The 20,096-nt window shown below is 45.5% G+C and overlaps 1 protein-coding gene across 1 annotated transcript in view; it reads left to right on the top strand.

The window, feature by feature from the left end:
• The window catches only part of PTPRT (protein tyrosine phosphatase, receptor type T), a 124,365-nt gene that overhangs the window by 62,649 nt on the left and 41,620 nt on the right, over positions 1 to 20,096 (top strand). The window contains exons 4-6 of the mRNA XM_011366637.1: positions 7,289 to 7,365; positions 15,967 to 16,003; positions 17,367 to 17,464. Of these exons, the coding sequence (XP_011364939.1) occupies positions 7,289 to 7,365; positions 15,967 to 16,003; positions 17,367 to 17,464 (212 nt within the window). The remainder of the gene's footprint in view (positions 1 to 7,288; positions 7,366 to 15,966; positions 16,004 to 17,366; positions 17,465 to 20,096) is intronic.

The following is a 20,096-nucleotide window of genomic DNA, read 5'->3' as shown; positions in this document are numbered from 1 at the left end:
CGTGACTTGAGAAGGGCAATTTATTGGATTACTGTTGATGGTGGGGGAAGGGAAGAGGAGTTTTGATTTGTTTAGAGAGGTGGAACTGTACCAAGGAGAAAACTGAGCCTGCTCCTCTGGGTGGGCCTGGGAACACAATGGGAGGGGACAGTGTCGGAGGGCTGGGGGGTAATGGGTCTTGGAGTTCCAGAAGGGATGGGGACCCCTCACTCTACAACAAACCTCTCAACCTTATTCCTTCTCCCAAGTTGTAAAACTTCTTGGAACCTTGAGTTTCTCATCTATAAAACAGGGCGATGATATATACCTCACAGGGTTACTATGAGAATCAAATAGCATAGCATCCATAAGGCCTCTAGAATAGTACCTGGAACATTACACACTCCACACAGGTAAATTCCTGTACCTCACCACCTAACACAAGGTGGATCTCTAATATTATAGCCCAGTTCCAGTAAGATCTTTTGGTCTTTCCCAAGACAAATTAAATAGTCAGGGTGCCTCTCCACTAAATAACTGAACACTGGTCTGACCACTTGACCCCAAATATGATCAGAACCTTCTGGAGGGCTTGTTAAGGTAAAGATTGCTGGACTCCGCCCCAAATTTTATTCAGTAGCTCTGGGCTGGGACTCAAGTGTTTGCATTTCTAACAAATTCCCAGGTGTTACCGATACTTTTGTTCAAAGGGCTATCTTTTGAAAACCCCTGGTCTAGAATAATAAAACTGAATTTATACATTTATGTTGATTTCTTACAACACTCCAGGTGCTTTCATATCTTACCTCTTTTCATCCTCGCAACAGTCTACTAAGGTAGATATGATTTTGATGTTATAGTTGGGCAAATTGAGGCTCGGGGAAGGGAAGTAGTTTGCCGCAGGTGATATGGTTAATGCGTGACAGACCTCAGGGCTGCCTCCAGAGCCTAGCGAATCCCTTACCTCTCCCTGTTGAAGGCAAGAATTGGCTACCAACCTTGGGACAGGACAGGCTGGGTCTGCAGGCGGGTAAGGAGCCCACTACAGGGAAAGAAAGAATTCAAGCACAGGATCCAGACATGCTCTGCCAGCCCTGTGTAGAATAAAGAGCCTGGGGTCCCAGGCCAGGTTACCTAAACCCAACTGTATGGCTGTAAGCAAGGGGCCCGCCCCTTTCTGGTTCTCCGCCTTTCAGACACAAATACGAACTCGTTTATTGAACAGATCATTACTGAACACCTGCTATGCGCCACACGCTGTAGAGGAATTCGATAAATAGGCACCCTTCCTTAAATACGGTTTGAAGGAGAGCCACAGGTGAATCAGTTACTACAACTGCTATAAGAGCTCGGAAGAAAAGTACAAGGAGTTTTCAGAGTCTGGGATGGAGAGATCACAGGAGACTTCCTAAGGAAGGACCATTGAGCTGAAAGCTAAAGAAGGAAGTATTGCCAGCCTTGTGGGGTTGGTGGGGGGGGGGCGGTATTCCTTTACACGTGCAAAGGCCCTGAGGTCAGAGCAGTCATTGCACATTTGAGCAACTTAAAGAAGGGTACAGTTATGAGAGTAGTGTGTGAGGAGCAGGGCATGAGGCTGCTCTGGGAAGTAGGTCCCAAACCATCAGATCAGGCAAGGCATTTTGGGAGCTGGTAAGGCTTCATTCTCTGTCAGCGGTGTCCTGGAGCTGATTCTTACCAGCTTGCAAGAACAGATTGTTAAATTTTCAGGAATTTTGTGGGCTAGCTGCTGCCATGTTGGTAGCTTGAAATCAATCATAGTGGGAGTATTTATACCACAGAAATCAGCAGACGTTACAGGTCAGGGCCTTTTTTTCCTCCAGAGAGCTGTCTGTTAAACATTTGCCAACATACCACTGATGTTGGTCCTAAAACTCCAAGGAACAGATTGATCCCAGAGGGGTGATGTTTCTGTTTCCCTGGAGTTGTGTTCGGGGGGCTCTTTGGATCTCCAGTCTTTGTAGCATACCTCCCCCCGCCCCCCTGCAGGCTGCCAACCGTTCTCTCCTCCCACAAGCCCGTCTCCCAACCTCGGCGGAGAGCCTGATGGAGCTGGGCTCCTGCACTTTCCTCTTACATCACCATCGAGGAGTTTGCTTCTCCTCTATATGACTCTTCTCAATTCTTCTTGTCTTGAATATCAAACCGGGAGTACCAATTTAGCTGTTTTTCGAGCTTGCAAAATGTAGATAGGGCATAATGAATGTGCTGGGCTGCTTGTAAATTACCTTGTATAAACTCCTGCACATCGTCCGCTGCCCCATCTTTCTCCATATGCATGTGAATAAACACAATTTTTTATCCTTCTAATTACATAAAGTTAGACGAGGAAGGGGACAGAGAATAATATTAGCATCTCCCGCAAGGAATAAATAAACCATGAGGACACTGCTACTCCTTACAATGCCTTTCTGGCGGTCCTACAGCTGAGTCTTGCCCTTTAACAAGTACACACACAGCTCTTGGTCTTGGCACAAAGGTGGGTTTTTACCTTTGGGACAAAGAGAAAATGGGGAGCACTGAGTTTCTAAGCATCTCTTGTCGTCAGCTCATGACCTGCCTCTCATCCAGCCAACAACCACCTTTTTTTAAGGACTTACTGTGTACCAAACACTACCCTACACTTTTTTTAGAACAGTTTTAGATTTACAGAAAAAACGAGCAGAATACACAGAGAGTTTCCATATGCTCCCTCCCTCCCACCCACATTCAGTTTCCCCTATAATTAATATCTCGAATCAGGGTGATACTTTTGTTACAGATGATGAACCAATATCGATCCATTATAATTAGCTGAAGTCCATAGTTTTCAGAGTTCGCTTTTGTGTCGTACAGGTTTTTGGTATGTACACAAATATAATGTCATGTATCCATCATTACAGCATCATACAGAATAGTTTCACTGCCCTAAAAATTCCCTGTGCTCCATCTCTCTATTCTTTCCTCTCTATTCCAAGTCCCTGGCAACCACTGATATTTTTACTGTCTCCATAGTTTTGCCGTTTCCAGAATGCCATGGAGTTAGAATTATACACTATGAAACCTTTTATGTATAATGGCATTTTTCATTTAGCAGTATGCATTTAAGTTTCCTCCATGTCTTCATGGCTTAATAACTTTTCTTTATATCACTGAATAATATTCCATTTATGGGTATATCACAATTTGTTCATCCATTCACCTACTGCAGGACATCTTGGTTTTGGCAATTGTGACTAAAACTGCTGTAAACATCCAAGTGCAGGTTTTTTGTATGGACATAAGTTTTCAACTCCTGGGGGTAAATACCAGAGATAGCAACTGCTGGATCATATGGTATGAGTGTGTTTAGTCTTCCCCAGCAGCTGTATAAGTTTGCTTTCCCACCAGCAATGAATAATGAGAGTTCCTTTTGCCCCACATCCAGCATTTGGTGGTGTTGGTGTTCTGGATTTTGGCCATTCTAGTAGGTGTACAGAGGCATCTCGTTTTAATTTGTATTTCTCTAATGACATATGATGCTGAACATCTTTTCATATTCTTATTTGCCACCTGTATATCTGTTTTGCTAAGGTGTCTGTTCAGATCTTTTGCCCATGTTTTTAAAATTGGGTCATTTGTTTTTCTTATTGTTGAGGTTTAAGAGTATTTTTGTATATTGTAGATACAAGTTCTTTAACAGATATGTCTTTTGTAAATATGTTCTCCTAGCCTGTGGTTTGTTGTTTCATTCTCTTAATGTCCTTACAAGTTTCATCCTCTGAAATTTCTCAAGAGCTTAATCCTCCCAACATTTGGTGAACTATATGGTATTGGCCCCTTTTTGCTAAGGAACCCAAGGCTAAGAGAGATCAATTAACTTACTAAGTGATGGAGCTAAGCTTTAGACCCAGATCTGACCATCAGCTCCATACCTCACATCACCAGTTATCCTTCTTGCTAATGGTTAGCTCATGTGGGAATGAATCTTGATCATTTCACACTGAAATAGCCTTTCACAGAATCAGAAAATAGAGTCTGTATGTGGATGCCCTGCAGAGCCCAGCATGATTACTTGCACTGAAGTGCCTTAATACGGCATGGAGAGCCCTCTGTAATCTAACCCCCGCCTACCTCCTCTGTCCCTTCTCCCATTGCTAATCTCTTCACACTCGATATTTATGAGACAGGAAACTCTTTAGCTCCCCCAATGTGCTTGCTTTTTCAGGATCTCTGCCTTCATTCTTGCCATTCCCTCTGAAGGGAAGGACCCTTCCTCATTGTCCACTGGTCAAGGCTTACTCACTTTTAATTCCTCATTCACATATTACTCTACAAAGTTCTCTATTTTTCACTTTCCTAGACTTGAAATTCCACTTCTGTGTACAGTCTGTCTCCTCCACAATACTGACAGTCTCCTTAAGTATGAGCATCACTTTGATAATACTTTCTTAGTCCTTTCAACAAGCCTGCACATAGTAGGTGCTCAATAAATGTGTTCTTAATAAGTGAATGAAGAAGAGAGATTGGCAAATGCCACAATCTGATGGTTAGAGGCGCCTTTCATCTTTCAGAATATTTAACTTAAAGAAATGTTTGTTTCTTTCATTTTGTTTTGTTTTCAATCATTTTTGCTTTCAGATTCTAAATTCCATTGTATGATAGAAAATTACCTTTCAACATTTTAAAACACAATCTGTTCCCAGAACTATAGACCCCAGGAGGTGATATAACTCAATAAATAAAGGAGATTTTTTTAAATCAATAGGTCATTAGTAAAACCAATGAGTAAGCTCACAATATGCATTTTCACTTTTTTAAGGCTTACAGTGTTTGTAACTACTGGTGACAAGGCTTAACAATCAGAACTCAGAGTCAAGTGCTGTACCTTGTCTGAACCCCTGCTGGGTGGGATGTCCACCAGGAAGTCCTACTCTCTGGGGCTACAATACTGCAAGAGCTGAGGACCAACCATTTGCACAAACTCCAGGAGTAGTACCTGTGAGATGCTAGAAGTCCAGGGATAAGACCTTGTGTGGACAGAACAGGGGTTCAGGGTCAGACAGACCTGAGATAGAATCCTAGCTCTGCTACCTACAGGCTGTGTAACATGGGAAAATTGCTTTACCTCTCTGAGCCCCAGTTTCTTCATTTGTGAAATGGGAAGAAGAAGAATAATAATACATCATTATGGTATTATTATAATAATCTATAGAGTTATTTGGAGGAATAAGTGATGGAGTAAGATAATGTATGTAAAGTCTCTGGTACCTACCATTAATTCCATAAAGGTTAGCTTCAAACTCCTCCCCCACTTCACTCCCCCACCCACCCAAAAAGTTGACTTAGACCCCCCATCTACTCCCTCTAGTTGCTTCCACTGAAACTTTCCTATGATAAATAAAAAAGGATTCAGTGTATTTCAGTGTCTAGCATAGTGCCTGGCACATGGCGGATGCTCAATGAATAATTTTTGAAATGATTAGTTAATTAATTAATGGATATGGGGATGGTATTCTGTCCACTCCAGGAGCTGTTTGTCCATCCAGGGACTCATTCCTTGTCTTCTGTGCTCGACTTCCTCTCACAGGGAACAGACCCCTGCAGCTTGCATTTCTCAGTCTCTCATCAGCTGGCTCCTGGCTGGGTTTGGCCAATGACATGCCCTGGTGGGAGATGGGAAGGTAGGAGAAAGGAAAAGGCAGAAGTATTTCTTGCCCTCTGTCCCAATCACAGGCTTCTTCTTTAGCAGCCTGGGATGTTCCTCCTTTTGTCCAGCTCCCATCAAAGAGGCCCCTTGCGGTTCCCTTTCCCCCGGTTGGCCCCGGCCCTTGGGTTTTGTTCCCCCCTCCCTGGGTTTCCTCATTGGTGCTTACCTCTGAGTTACTTCACCTTCTTCTCTTTGGCTTCTCAACTCTTCCATTACCCAAGGTAACTGCTTCTCTGTCATTAATTCCTTCTGCTGTGGACACTTGACGTGGTTCCTAATATCCACTTAGACTCCTTTTTGGAAGTAGGTGTCTGGACCCAGAGTTAAAAGAACCCTACTCTTTCAAGCTCTACCATCCATTGGCCACGTAGCCAGTCGGTCCATGTGAGCCTCAGTTTCCCCATGCGCAGCAAAGGCTAACAGCCCTCGTCTTGCTTCTCTCACAGGATCATTGCGAAAGTCCAGTGAGGTAATCCATTCATACATCCACGGGGTACAGTACATGGACATGCAGAGGACAGAGCAGGGGACAAAACAGTTAACATCCTTGTTCTCAGTGAGTTCCAGTTAGTAGTAGTAGATGTGCTCATAAACTGCAAAGTGCTGTGTACGTCCAACAGAATAAGCTGACCCTACATCCCTGACCCCCAGGGACCCTTGGGGATGCTCAACTCTCTCCAGCCCACTTGCTGCAAACCCCAGCCCTGCCCTAGAGTCAGCGGGATTGGCCAGTCGATGCGGCGACATGCAGCGATATGTACACAGTTACCTGGACAGCGAGCTGAGCCCCTCCTCTCAACCGGACCCAACCAGGGTGTTCCGTTTGCGTGTGTTGGTTCATTTGCTAGAGCTCACTTTAATTAATTGTAAAGGATGAGCCTGATTCTTCGGCTGTACTAGTTTTTTTTTTTTTTAATGGCTTTTATTGGGTGTTATTTGAAGTAAACGTGCCATCGACCAAAAACCTGCAAATCTTGTTTATGCCTAAATTGTGTTTGAAATGGTATTCTCTGTAACACAATTTTTAGTTATCGATGACCTCCTTTATAATGATTTAGTCAGCTTCACTTGAATGATAGTGTTGGTAACAATATGTGGCCAACAATCTATTTGCAACAATACTCCAAGAGGCAAAAGAAAAGCAATTTGTGCCCATGTGGAAAATAGGTAAATTTGCCGTTTTTAAGCAAGCATGAAAATGGAGCATATTAATCCCGATCCAATACATCTCGCTTCCTGAGTGTTTCCATATAGTCTCTTGCATAGTCCTATGGAGAAAGCATTTCCATTCCCATTTTAATGACAAAATCACTAAGACTTAAAGAAGCAGGCGAAGCAGGTAGACAAAGCTAGAATCAGAGGGCAGGTGGAAAAGAGAAGTATATACAGGTCCTTTTAAAGGCATAGCACTCCCCCATACCTGAGCCTCAACTTCCTCATCTGCAAATGGGGGTAATAACTGAAGGTGATGCTGGGGTTAAGTGAGAGAGCATTGTGTCAAAGGAACACAATGCCTGGTGTGCAGAAATTAATATACATGGTGGCTCTAAAAAAGGGGCAGGGCTGGCTCATCACCTGAAGGCTTCTTATCACCCATCCCCTTGTTTTCTGCCCTCTCTGCAGATGACCATTCCCGAGTGAGGCTGCTGGTGCTGGATGGAGACCCGCATTCTGACTACATCAACGCCAACTATATCGATGTGAGGGTCTTTGTGGGGCTGGGCAGCCGGGGTCTGGGGTTGGCTACAGCAGGCTCGGGATGTGCGCACCTGTCCCCTAGTCTCTCCTCCAGAAAGGACCTTCCTAGAGTATGTGCAGAGGCCTCTGGCTCCTCCCTGATTTGTAACTAGTGCAACCCAAGCGAATTATCCATCTAAAGCTGCATCCTCTTTCAGGTGGGCTGGAGAAGCCAGCTCTATAGGGATCCCAGGACAACTGCCAGTCTCGTTTATTCACCTGCTAATTCATTTGTATATGTGTCTGTTTATCCATTCATTTATTCATTTAAAGGTACAGTCATCTAGGCAACAAAAATTTTAAAGTGCCTACTGTACACTGGATGCTATGAAAACTGTAGAGCTAAAAAAGCCATGGTCCTGCTTTCTAAAATCTTAGCAGGAAGATAAGCTGTGCACATCAATAATTCCAGGGCAAACTAGAAAGTGGTAAGTATCCTAAGTTCAGATAAAATGCTACAGGGATTCAAAGATGGGGGGGGGGGGAATTTTGCTTCTTCCATCAGGAATGCAAAATGTGATTTAACCAAAGCTCCAAGCACAGGTAGAATTTAAAATCAAAGAGGGAAAAGATGAGCCTCTGGTTAGAGAGAACAGCACAGCCAAGATGTAGCAGCTGGAAGCAAAGATACGTAGCAGCTCAGTTTGCAGGAGCAGAGACTACATAATGGGAATAGTGGAAAATAAGGTTGGAGCTAGATCATTGATGGCTTATGATCAAACTTAGGAAGTTGGACTTTATTCTGTAGGCAAGAAAAAGCTTTTGAAAGGTTTTGATCAAGGAGGTGATCGGTTCAGAGCTGAACATTAGGATGGCTTATCTATCACCAGAGGTAAGAGAGATCAAAGAGAAAAGAGACTGAGAATAGGACACATATTTAGAAAAGGAGCTGCTTCCGTATTTCAGAGACTGTTGAGGATGGGACTAAATACAACAGGAGCCAAGATGGGTGCCTGTGGAAGTGGGGTATTTTGCAAAGGGGGAGCATGGCCACTGGGGCCAGATGGGCATCCCAGCATAACAAGCCAGGCTTCTCGGGACCTCAGCTGGGAGCCCAAGGGCCTTGACGAATGGCTCAGAGATCCACCTAGGTTTCTCTGACTCTCAGGTGTTTTTACAGACAAACTATAAAGTGCTGTGGCATGCTTTTGTATTCCCCATAATCTAGGCCGAACCAGATGATTCGTTAATTCGGCAAACATTTATTGAGCCTTGTGTTGGTTATTTGTCTGTTTACCCTCAGGTCTATTCCTTGTACTTCCCTGTTCTGCTTTGTATTGCTGGCGGAAGTGCGTGTGTCTCCAAAACTGATGAGTGTGTGTGTGTGTGTGTGTGTGTGTGTGTATGTGTGTGTGTGTGTGATGCAGGAAGGAAAGCAAGCCGACTCCTTCAAAGGAGGCGCTAATGGGAGATTGGAAGGTGAAAGGAAGGGAGAAGCCAGCAGATTTCTCCTCTCTTGCTTCCTTGGGTGGCAGCTCCAGCAGTGGCTGCCTCCCGCCCATGGCTCCAGCTTCCATCAGGCAGGCCCATCAGATTTCTAGCTTCTGCCAGGTGACCCCAGCTCCTGGGCTCTGGCAGCTTCTCTGTCTCCCATTATGCACTAGTTCTAGGGTTGGTCACAGCCTCCTGCTGTTGATGATCTCTGGGTTGCCCCACTGCTCCCTGTTCGGCACCTCAGCTCCTCCATCACCTGTATAACAAACCCCCCCCCATACTGAATTCCCTCTGGTTGAAACACCTAGAGCGGTTTCTAGTTCCCCACCTGGACTTTGGTTGTCAAAGGGCCTGCATGTGGCCAGAAACTTAGGCTGGAGCTTCAGTCACAGTCGAGATAGACACGGCCTCTGACACCTTGGCCCTTCCAGGAAAGGTCATAAGGAGATGGCCAGTCCTGAACAACCTGTCTCCAGCCTGGAGCAAGGCACTCTGAGTACTCATCACACCTCCAGCCTTTCCCACATGCATTTGGACTCATTTCGCAAACACTGAGCAGATCCTCCACAGTAAGCTAGAAATACAGACCTTATAAGGGATTCAAGTCTGGAGAGGGAGTCAGATTAGAAAAGAGTCCCTGACAGAGTAGGGCCTATAAGGACATAAAGGAAAATCAAAGACTCATGATGGGGATGGGGTAGTCCGTGAAGGCTTCCTAAAGGAGGTGACACAGTGCTGCCTTAGCCAATGAGAAAGAGTGAGCCACGCAAGAGGTGTTGATAGTAACCTAAGAATTATTGATCACCTCTCGTGTGGCACCATCACCTTCACTAATACCATAACCTCACAAAAGAAGTGCCGTTACTACCCATTTTCAGGTGAGTAAGCTGAGGCTTTCTCAGTTATGTAAGTTACCCAGGATAACACTGCTAGGAGGTGAGGGAGAAGCGAGCAGGAGTCTGAATCTGGGATGCCTCCCTCATCATGTCCTGCTGGCTTTAATAATAACAGTAAAGCAATGACAACAGCCAGTGGCTCTAAATGAGTCACTCTTGACCCTTCTGATGGGTGCTTTTAAATTAGTCCATTTATCAAGACCTCTCAATAGCCCTCCACGATAGGCAATCACCCCCATTTTTCAGATAGAGAAGCTGAGATTTAAAGAGATTATAAAGTTTGTCTAAGGCCATGCACCTGGTCAGCAACAGAACCAGACAGTGAACCAGACCCAAATGATCCCCAGTCCAGGGCTATTCCTCCTGCTTCACCTTGCAGCCAGCATATACTGGGGGCTGGGTCAGCATGTGCTGAACCAGATTGAGTTTGTTCCTTCCATTTCCCCTTGGCCTTGTCTGCAATTGAGTGGATGTGGCAGCCCGGAGGGCCATGGCCCACGTCGGGTCTGCTGGCCCAAGTCACCGTACCTCGCATTTGTCATCTGAGTGGTAACCTCCAGCAAAAATCATTTTTCTAGGTAGATACTCAGTCCAAAGGCGAGTGAGCAGCTGACTGCAGTCAGAGCCAAGATGCGCTTTGATATTTTATAGGCAACAAATGAAATTGCTGTAAATGCAAGTGAATCTCTGCAACATCAATACTAATAATGCCTCCCCTTTCTACCAGGTTTTGTCCTTCCAATGCATTCACGAGCCTGTAGAAAAAGAAACCAGGGGTCAAGTTAAAGAGCCCTGCTCAAGGTCACACAGCTAGAATCCAGTTCTCTGCCCACCATGGACACACCACAGCTTTCTCCCCGTTTCATGAAGGAGTAGGTTGCACAGAGTGGCCAAACAGCCTCTGCTAAAAGCTGTCTTAATATGTGACACTGGGTTCTGTGCTGGATTTCAGCAGTTAGAGTTAAGAGTTCACAGGACCAAAGTCATGAATTCAGTTCTTGTAGGGCCTGTTGAATCCAGGTAGTTTTGCTTACTAACTTTATGATTTCAGGTGAATTATCTAGTTGTTCTGATATCTGTAAATTGGGATAATAATGCCACCCCATGAGAATGTGATAACTGAGGAAAAGTATCTATCTGTCAGGATCCCATTAGGAAATGGATGTTCACTCAAAGGGAGAGGGTAATACGGGTGAGAACAGGATCAAGTAAGAGAAACCAACAGGGTGGAGCACAGTGTCCCCAGGCTAGCAACAGCGGGGAGCTCCAGGCCTAGAAAGGGGAGAGAGGAGCTGTAAGGAGAGGGCCTCCTGATGTGAGCTGTAGCCTCTGATAGAGAGTCAAGGCCAACCTGAGGTGACCCAACAGAGAGAAAGCTAAGAGAACATACACCCTAAGCTCCCCATAGCCTCTGAGCGTCTGCGTCTGCTCCCATTGACCAAACCCAACTAGAAACCAGAAGGCATGGGAATAGGTGGCGTGATCCGTACAGGTCAGCCTCCCACAGCACAGAGCAGAGCATGGAAGGGAAGAGCAGGATAATGGAGGGACAAGGAAGACACCATGTGCAAGCGCCTCCCAGCACAGTGTTACCAATCCAGGCTGGAGAGTCGGAGAATATCATTCATGTGAACCTACTATATACCCCCAAGGTTATCATTCCTGGGGTTTCTATGGGGATTCCTGGCAGGTCAATACTCTAGATAGCTATCTAGCCCTCAGCCCTTTGTCTTGGTCCCCACCCCAGCTAAAATCCTCCCAGCTCTCTAAAGCAGCGGTCCCCAACCTTTTTGGCAGTAGGGACCTGTGCTCCTCTGAGAATCTAATGCCTGATGATCTGAGGTAGAGCTGAGGCGGCGATGCTGGTGCTGGGGAGCAGCTGCAAGTACAGATAAAGCTTCTTCGCTCACTGCCCGCTGCTTAAATCCTGCTGTGTGGCCTGGTTCCTAGCAGGCCACAGTACTGGTCCTGGTCTGGTCCTGGTCCCCTAGCAGCCCGGGGATTGGGGACCCCTGCTCTAAAGAACTTACTGATCTCAATAGAGTCATTTATTCACAATTGTATCTTGACGATCCATTAAAACGACTCCATTTGGATAATGAGCTCGATGGGGCCAGTCCTGTTTTTGCCTCCAGAGGCCGTGATTCTTCTACCGTCTCAACTATCCTGCTGGCAGGTTTTTCGCTGACCCGAGAATGTATTGGCCACTTGAATCTGTTATAAATTACCGGTCTGGAAATAAATATCGTATCTGGGTCCCCAGTAAGTAACAGATGCGAGTGCAGAGTGAGATAAATGCGTTTTGGATGCAAACCTCTTTCCTATTGCTCACAGGCGGATGGAGGCAGGCCCAGTGCTGGATGGCAGTTGATCTGCATGCTGTATAGGTGGGACTTAAATGAACTCAAAATTCTTTTAAGGTTAGGAAGTTTTCTGTACCAGCTCCTGGCAAATCCCAGAGGCACCCCAATCGAGCAGTTCATTTCCTTTTATCACCACTGCTGAGGCATCTCGCTCATGGTTAGAATGTTTTCTCTTTGGAGACTATGTGGGTTCTTGGAGGCCAGATAGAGTCTCTTTACTCAGAAGCAGCATGCAACGCACGCATTCGATATGCATTTATTAAGGCCAGTGGCCCAGGCAGATGTTTCTGGCTGGGGGCACAGCCATGAGCAAGGCCGATACAGCCCTGCCTGCTGGAGCTCTCATTCAGCTGGGGAAACAGACAATGAGCATGTCAATAAGCAAAGACCATTATGCCATTTGGTGATAAGTTCCCTAAAAAAGGTAAACCAGAGAAAGCAGAAAGAGGCCGACAAGGTGGCCAGGAAAGGGCTCCCTGGGGAGGCAACTGACAACCGGAGAGAAGCCTGGATGGAGGGAGAAAGCAAACCACTCGGTTAGCTGGGGGCAGACACAGTGGGCACCAGGAATGGCCGGTGCTAAGCCCTCCAGATCAGCGGTCCCCAACCTTTTTGGCACCAGGGACCGGTGCTCCGATGAGAATCTAATACCTGATGATCTGAGGTGGAGCTGGTGCTGGGGAGCATCTGCAAATACAGAAGAAACTTCGCTCACTGCCCACTGCTCACCTCCTGCTGTGTGGCCCTGTTCCTAACAGGCCACGGACAGGTACCGGTCCACAGCCCAAGGGTTGAAGACTCTTCCTCTAGATGGAAACATGATTGCTGTTTCTGAAGAAGAGCAAGATAGCCAGTGGGGAGCCAGAGTGAGAGTGGTAGGAAAACTGAGACTATTGCTGAGGGGTGAGATGGGTATAAGAGGGATGCTGGGATGTCCAAACTTGGTTTACGAGGCCAGTTGGACCAGCACGACCTCAGAGGACACTTCCCTGGCCTCCTCGGCTGAGTCAGCTCTCCATGAGAGTCCCACAGAGCCTCACATCTTTCTTTACCCCTGTTTATTGATGTCTATAAGCTGCTCAGAGGCAGAGCCCGCATCCATCTGGTTAATTTTTTATATCTAGTGCCTTGTACATAGTAGTAGATGCTCAGTTAATACCTGTTGATTGAATTTTGAATGACTGAGAGAACCAATGAATGAACAACCTAGTGAACCCAAATCATTTAAACTCACAATTGAAATGTGAATTTCTTGCTCAGAATTTCATCTAATTTCAAGCACATTAGAATCTTCTAAATCAGTTTCTTCCAGGGGGTCTTTCCTCATCTGACCCATGCCCCAAGCTCGCCTCAAAGACATATTTCTTCCTGTATGCCACCAACCAGCCTTTGCTGAAAACTGTACTCAGCTCTAGAGAAAAGCACAAAAAATTAAGTGCAGCACATATTGTAAGTGTGTTCACTGGGCATATACAAAGCCCTGCAGGATTTCTCAGAGGAAAGGAGGTCTCATTTGAAGTGTGGGAAGCTGGGATATAGGCTACATGTGCTTGTGGGAGGGGAACAGAGGGACAACTGGAAATGAGGCTGAAGATGAGAATGGAGGCGGATGATTAGTCCCGAGCTGAGGCATTTGGACATTACTATGCAGGCAATGGGGAACCATCTCAGGCTCTTATGTGGGGAAGTAACATAATTAGATGTGCACTGGGAAGTTCACTCTGGCAGGAAGCAGATGGGATGTAGCATCCGACTGGAGGCAGGGAGGCCAGCAAGAACCTGGTGCCAGGACTATAAGAAGTGATGATGGGATGACTGAAGAGAGTGAACTTGATAAACCGTATCTTTTTATGTTGTCAGTACTATTTCCTGTTCCCAAACCTAATCAAGAAAACTTCCAGAGTCTAATTCTTCCTGGGAACCTGAGAAACCCTGTCCATCTTGACTCGTAAGAACAGATAGCGCTTGTACCTCTCACTTTCCTTCCTACCTCCCATATCTCAGAGAAGAGCCCAGTTACTACACGAATGGACAGAGCAGGGAAGCAGAGGGGAGGAAGGCTTACCATCTCAGGACTACCAGTGCAGACTTTTAGTTGCGGTAGGCACTCAACAGATGTTTGCCAGAGAAACAATAAAATAACAATAATAGCAAAGACATATGTTAAATCTTAAAATAGTGCCTGGCGTATAGTAACTGCCATATAGTAACTCATTTAATTCTAACAGCACTGCTGTCGTGTAAATACTATTAGCCTCATATAGCAGCAAAAAATCAATCGAGGCATAAGGAGTCTAAGGAACTTGCCCCAGACCTCATAGCCTATAAGGGGCACAGCCGGGATTCAAACCCAGGAAGTGAGGTCCAGAGTCTGCACACATAACTACCATGCTATGCTGCCTTTCTAGTTGTACCCTCAACAGCTTATTTATTGAGCATTGCTCTGAGTTTCACACTGTACTAGGCTCCATGAAAATTTTTTTTAAACTTACGAGGCAGTGTTTATCCCCAAGAAGGTGACAATCTCACTAAGAAGATAAGACCACTCAGAGAGTTAGGTGGAGTGGTGAATCCAAAGTTCTAGTCATGATATTGGCCTTGGGTTGGAACTGACAGTCAACCCAAGCATTACTAGACATGCCCAGTAGTTCAAAGGTACTAAATATTTATGGAGCAAGTGGGAGACTGAGTTAAAGAGGTTCACAGGGAACTCAGACTAGTCTTTGAGTCTGAAAATGGATCCAGAATTTCAGAAATGCTATGTCTCTTTCACCATATACCACATGGATAGCCATTTTGGCTTAGTTCCTGAAGAAGGGGGCCTTGATGCCACTCATCTCCCTTAGCGGGACAGAAAGAGTGATCACCAGTGCTTAACGGAAAAATAGGTATTCATCAAACTGTGGGACTTATTTTCTCCTGAGATGGTTAATCATAAAGGAAAGTGGATTTCAAGATTGTCAGCAACCTCTCCACCAACGGACTCCATGATTGATATCTGTGTTTTCTCTTTTCAATTTTTCCATCCATTTATTCAGTCATTTATTCATTCAATAAATGCTAATTACATTCAATGTTATGTACTAAATGCAGATCCGTCTCCAAAATTTGAACTCCTACCTAATATGATATACTTCTCTGTAACAAGAAAGGGGTCATGTCCAGGCAAAAGAGATCATCTTCCACCTTTTCCCCAGTGATTAGGATTATGGGGAACCAGAGCCCAGCAGGGCCTATCGGAGTATTCCAAAACGTACACGGAAATCAGAAACTGGCTGATTCTCTGAATCGGAAAGTGGCTTTATCAGTCTCTAGGTCACACCTACAGGGGTCTTCCCCAGTGAACAGGATTTCAATTCCAAGCCGGCCATGTCGTGCACAGAGGCAGTGTAGCACCTGTTCCAATTTTCTTTTCTAATTGTCACTAATGCAAGGAGCCAACGATACAATTATTTTCATCTCTCGGGTGTCCTACGGGGCCTCACACAGTGTTCTGCATGCAATCGTGGCTCAGGAAAGACTTTTTTGGCAGTTGATGTCCCACAGAAACCTGAAAATTCCTTCTCTATCTCTTTCTGGGTGCATGGGCATAAGTGATGCCCACTTGATTTTTGCTCCCAGTCCACTGGCTCCAAGGTGATCCTATATGGGCACCTTACAACTATAGTAAGATAGTAATAGCTAACGTTTAGTGATTTACTAAGCACTTTATATACATTATCTTATTTAATCTTTGCCACTTCTCTGGGAAATGTCTAATGCTATTCTCATTTTGCCTATGAGGAAGTCATATTCTGGAAAGGATTATGATGTTATGCTATTTGTGAGCTTTGATGAGAAGTTCTTCACCATGCTTTTCTCTGTTATCCAGGGATACCATCGACCTCGACACTACATTGCAACTCAAGGTAAGTACCCTCCTTTTTCTCTAAAGAGCCCTTGCCCTTCACTGGAAGAGAAGAATGAGCTTCTGCCAGCAAAGAAGCCACACAGGAATAGGGCTGGAGAGCCTGCAGAGGTCTTGAGATTGTTCACTTGTTTGTTTGAGAAGGAAGGAGGTGACAAGTTCAGCTATAGGGGGAAGGAACGTGAGTGAGAGAAGGAAGAGGTGTCATTAGGAAATGGTCAGGCTGGACAGACCAAAGACATTAGGCTCACGTGGGTGCCATCGATATCCACCACCCAGAAGTGGAGCTAATGGTGCCTTATCTCCTCGATGATGCGTGCCCAGAAGAGAGAAGGAGCCAGTTGTCCTAGAAAGCAACTTGGCAGTATGCCATCAGAGGCTGAAAACGATCATGCCTCTCAACCCTCTGGGAAGAAATCCTGTGGATAATTATGTATGTGGACAGTGACATAGATAAAGATAGTCTTCACAGTGTTATCTGTAATAGGAAAAAAGTGAAAAATCTTAAGTGCCTAACCACTTGTAGATTAGTTAAAGTGTGATATTTTCCTATTGTGGAAAATTATGCAGCTATGAAAAATATGCTTAGTAAGAATTTGTAAGGGCATGGGAAAATTCATACAATAGTAAATATATGCATATACATACACATACATATATGTATATGTGTGTGCATATATATATATATACACACACAAAAATAGCATTCAAATTTTTATATCAAATACACATATTAGCCTTGTACTTTTATAATTGATGAAGACCCAGGACTTCGAAAGAAAAATTTCCAAGGAAATTGCTTTGGATTCTCAGATTCTCTCTCTCATTTCTTGTCTACTCTTTTCCCCTTTCTCTCTGGGCTCCAGATGAATGCTTCTAGCGTTTGTCAAGCTCAAGGTTGGGCATCTTCTGTTTGATGCTCTCAGCATCCGGCTCCTGGCAGCTCTCTGCTCTCCCGCCCTCCCTACCCCCGTTTCTTCCCTGTCTCTCATTGAGGTTCCGAAACCCGATTTGTAGGAAAACTCCCTTAAGCTATATTAGTAACCCATAATATTGTCCAGATAAGGTGATGGGTCAGGGCGAAAATGGGGCTCATGGTGGCAAAGGTCTGAGAAGGAGGACAAGCGAGGGGACAGAGGAAGCTGTCAGTATTTCCAATGGATGCTGCAAATCTTGCAAGTTCAGAAAGTGGTTTTCTTATCCATACGCTGACCTCCCACGCCTCGGGTCCCAGCCTCAGCGACGTGGGTGTCCCAAAGAGAATCCCCTGGCCACACTCTTGCTCTTCCACGTGGAGTCTTAACTGACCTTGGCGGCCTCTGGGCACTTGCAGTCTTTGACCCTGACACCTTCTCTGTTGGCAGGTCCAATGCAAGAGACCGTAAAGGACTTTTGGAGAATGATCTGGCAGGAGAACTCAGCCAGCATCGTCATGGTCACAAACCTCGTGGAAGTGGGCAGGGTAAGCCCCTCCTCCTGCAGTTGCCCGGATGGAGGATGCTGGCGTTGCACTCCTGAGCATGTCTCTATTTCGTGCATTGTGCCAAGTGCCTCCTGTCCAACATTTCACCCTCACGGCCACCTACGAAGGAGAAATCCTCACTCCTCTTTGATACTCGGGGAATGTCCTTTCCCTTCGAACCCTCCTCATTTCTTTCTCAACCTTCACCCTCTGTTGATGACATCATCTCATATAGTTTGGGGAACTTAAAGCCACCAGACATGAACTCCGTCATCGTCACACCACAAAGCTGCCATCCTGCTTGCATCTACAACCATCTTCTCATTCTTTCCCTCTATTATCAGGTCGAACCATAAAAATGGCTGTTTTTGTTGCCCCCTCCCTGCCTCCATGGTAGAATTTCAGCCGTTTCTTGTGGCTCAGCCTAATACTAGGGAAGAAGTGACTCTTGCCCTTTCAAAGGCAATCCCAGTGCCTTGAATCACAGATTCCACTCAAGAATTTTCTCATTTCCTCGCTCACTCGAAAAACAATTCTCTTTCTCATTGCTAGATGTTTGTACACAAACATCCTGAGTACCTTCCCCTTTAAAAATATAAAACAGGCGAACGAAAATGGCTCTCTTGTCCCTACTTTTCTGCCAGATTCTAAGACTCACACACAGGTTCTGTCTCTTCACTCCTGTTCTCTTCTGCCCACTCCAGCGTTGCTCTTCCCTTCATTCCACCCACAGCGATGCTGTCGACATCACCAGCATCCTTCATGTTGACAAGTCCCACAGCCACTTCTCTCTTCTCATCGTATTCAACCTCCCAGCAGCATTTGAACCTTTGCTTCCTGATCTCTAAACCTCCATGTTCTTCAGAGTTCAGGCCTTGGCCTCCCACTCTGCCCTCTCTCAGCTTCCCCCTATGTGGTCCTCAGCTGCTCCTTGGGCTTAGAAACGGGGCTGCTATTCTCAGCTTGCTGTTACTTACTTGGTAAACTGTGGCATGTGGGTGGGTGGGCTGCTGAGTTTATAGGCACAGTGCACACATACAGTAGAATTAAGAGGGCCTCTTTATGTATTAGCTAACTAAGGAAGGGGCAGGTAAGTTTTTGTTTTAGCAAGAACCAGATAGATAATCCGTTAAAATAATGCCAGCCTCCAAGATAATGGGAAAGGGAGGATCTGGGCTGGGAGTCATAATCCAATAAAGGACTGTGGACATTTCATAGCCTAATAAGAATTTAGGGCCAGGAGAGACTTTATCCTTGAGTTCACTCTTATCTAGTCCATTCCTCAATTCCTCAGTTTTACAGATGGGGGAAGAGACCAAAGGAGTAGACTAACTATTCTGAAGTCACCCAGCCAGAAGCCGGGCATGACCTCCAACTCTCGACTCTCATTCTAGTGCTCATGGTCCCTCTACTTGAGACTACTCCCTAGGGACTGAGGCCTAGGCTGTGGCTTTTGTGGACAAAAAGCCAACCCAGGATTTAAGAATTCAGAGACAAGTTCCAGCCTCTTCTATAACATCCCATGCTGGAGATAGGTCCCCTTGACAGACAGATCATGGATTTCATTTGGATTTGGGGAGGAAACAGGAGAGCAATCTTTTAATGGAATTGCTGCTACGAGCCAAGCACTGTGTCAGATCCTACTGTACATTACTTCGTTTTATCTCACAATTGTCTGAGACAATGTGTTCCTGGTAATTAATCGGACGCCCTAGCTTTGCATCCTGGCTGCATCCCTTCCTAGCAGCTGACTTTGAGCAATTTCCTTAGCTTTCCGGTCCTTCTGATTCCTCGTCTGTAAAATGGGGATAATAATGGTATCTACTTCATATGGTTGTAGTGATAGTAATTAAAATAATACATGTGAAGTATTTGCAAAAAGCCATCGTAAACGGTGCTAGACATAGTAAGTGGTCAGTGTCAGCTAGCGTCATCAATAGAAGCTGAGGTTCAGAGAGGTTCCAGCACTTTCTGGAAGCTGCACAGCTGCTGAGTGTTAGAACGAAGCAATGCATCCATCTGCCTCCAAAGCTTGTTGTGCTCTACCAGCGTTTCCCTAAGTGGGTTCCATGGGATGCTAGTCTGCAGGATGCTTAGTGAGAAGAGGGTTCCATGGTTAAATACGTTTGGGAAATGCTGTGTACTCTTTGCCCCTTTTGGAGAGTCAAAAAACACATTAGCATTAGCACATTAAACCAGCCGAGTAGTCCTGTAGCAAAGTGGCCTGTTTAATAACTTTGTTTAACCCGGCATTTCCCAAACTCATTTGACCACAAAACCTTTTTTTGTTTGTTTTTTGTTTCTTGTTTTTTTTTACCTAACACCTATTAGCACCCAGCGGAACACACTGTGGGAAATGCCACTCTAGGCCGTGCTGCGTCCCCCGGAATGGTAATGCTTTTGTTCTTTTAAGGGGAAAACAATGATCTCTTTCTTCCTGCGGAGTGTGACTTAGAGTCAAATGTGGGAATGGCTTGTTCGCAGCGTCTGCACCCACTGCCCGGGCAGAGGGCAGTGGCCAAGTCTTCCCTCTGAGCCCAGCGCCTTCCAGTCTTTTATCCCAGCTAAGAGCCTTTCTCCTTCCAGCCCCCGATTACCAGCTCTTAATATTAATGCCCCGCCCCCAACCACT

Source organism: Pteropus vampyrus, unplaced genomic scaffold (assembly GCF_000151845.1).
Source record: "Pteropus vampyrus isolate Shadow unplaced genomic scaffold, Pvam_2.0 Scaffold125, whole genome shotgun sequence".
In the NCBI taxonomy this organism is placed as follows: Eukaryota; Metazoa; Chordata; class Mammalia; order Chiroptera; family Pteropodidae; genus Pteropus; species Pteropus vampyrus.
The sequence above is the reverse complement of the archived record's forward strand: the minus strand, read 5'-3'. Positions and strand labels throughout refer to the sequence as shown.